Source organism: Cystoisospora suis (assembly GCF_002600585.1).
Source record: "Cystoisospora suis strain Wien I chromosome Unknown contig_2573, whole genome shotgun sequence".
Taxonomy (NCBI): Eukaryota; Apicomplexa; class Conoidasida; order Eucoccidiorida; family Sarcocystidae; genus Cystoisospora; species Cystoisospora suis.
The window spans coordinates 1,359-1,978 of record NW_027155371.1 but is presented as its reverse complement, the minus strand read 5'-3'; the positions used below and the strand labels follow the sequence as shown (position 1 = coordinate 1,978).

At 50.5% G+C, this 620-nt stretch overlaps 1 protein-coding gene across 1 annotated transcript in view; it reads right to left on the bottom strand.

Moving 5' to 3' along the window:
• Positions 1–620, bottom strand: part of CSUI_005304 (zn-finger in ran binding protein and others domain-containing protein) — a gene marked incomplete at its 5' end in the record, with an annotated part of 6,141 nt that overhangs the window by 4,163 nt on the left and 1,358 nt on the right. Inside the window, one exon of the mRNA XM_068065481.1 lies at positions 38–607. Within this exon, the coding sequence (XP_067922530.1) occupies positions 38–607 (570 nt within the window). The remainder of the gene's footprint in view (positions 1–37; positions 608–620) is intronic.

The window sequence follows — 620 nt, the reverse complement described above, 5'->3', positions numbered from 1 at the left end:
CACCCCATCCATGAGTTTCAGATGGTGTAACTCCTACGGTTTGTCATGTCTATGATGGCGGCTCTACGACCGTTGCCTCTTTCCACATCAGTCTTCTGGCGTACCTGTACAGGTGAAAAGAAGGACGGAAGTAGCGGATCAACTCCAGATCCACCAGAGGTTTTCCCGCTATGAATGATTCCACCACCGCCACCTGCTGTAGTACTGCTATAGCTACTTGTATTGGTGATATCTCCACAAGTCTTGCTGCCATCCGTCGTCGCTGTTCCTGTGCCTCCTCCTCCTCCTCCAGCACCTCCCAGGGGAGATTCTTCTTCTCCTGTGAGGGCACCCGCGGATGGTGAAGAAGCTGAAGAGGACCCCCCTCTTTGAAAGCTTGAAGCACTACTGGTACTTGTATCGCCTAGTAGAAGGGAAAGGGAAGACGTTGAGGTGCCTACATGACCTGAACCTTGGTATGACGATGAAGTACTACCATGATGATGCTGTAAAGACTGAAGATGCTGGAGTAAAGAGCTTTGGGTACTTGGGCTCAAACAAGAACTCATTCCTGAAGCTGTTGTTGTCGTCGTATTCCCCCCGTTTCCACCACCACCACTGGTATTTCCTGATCTTTCAGA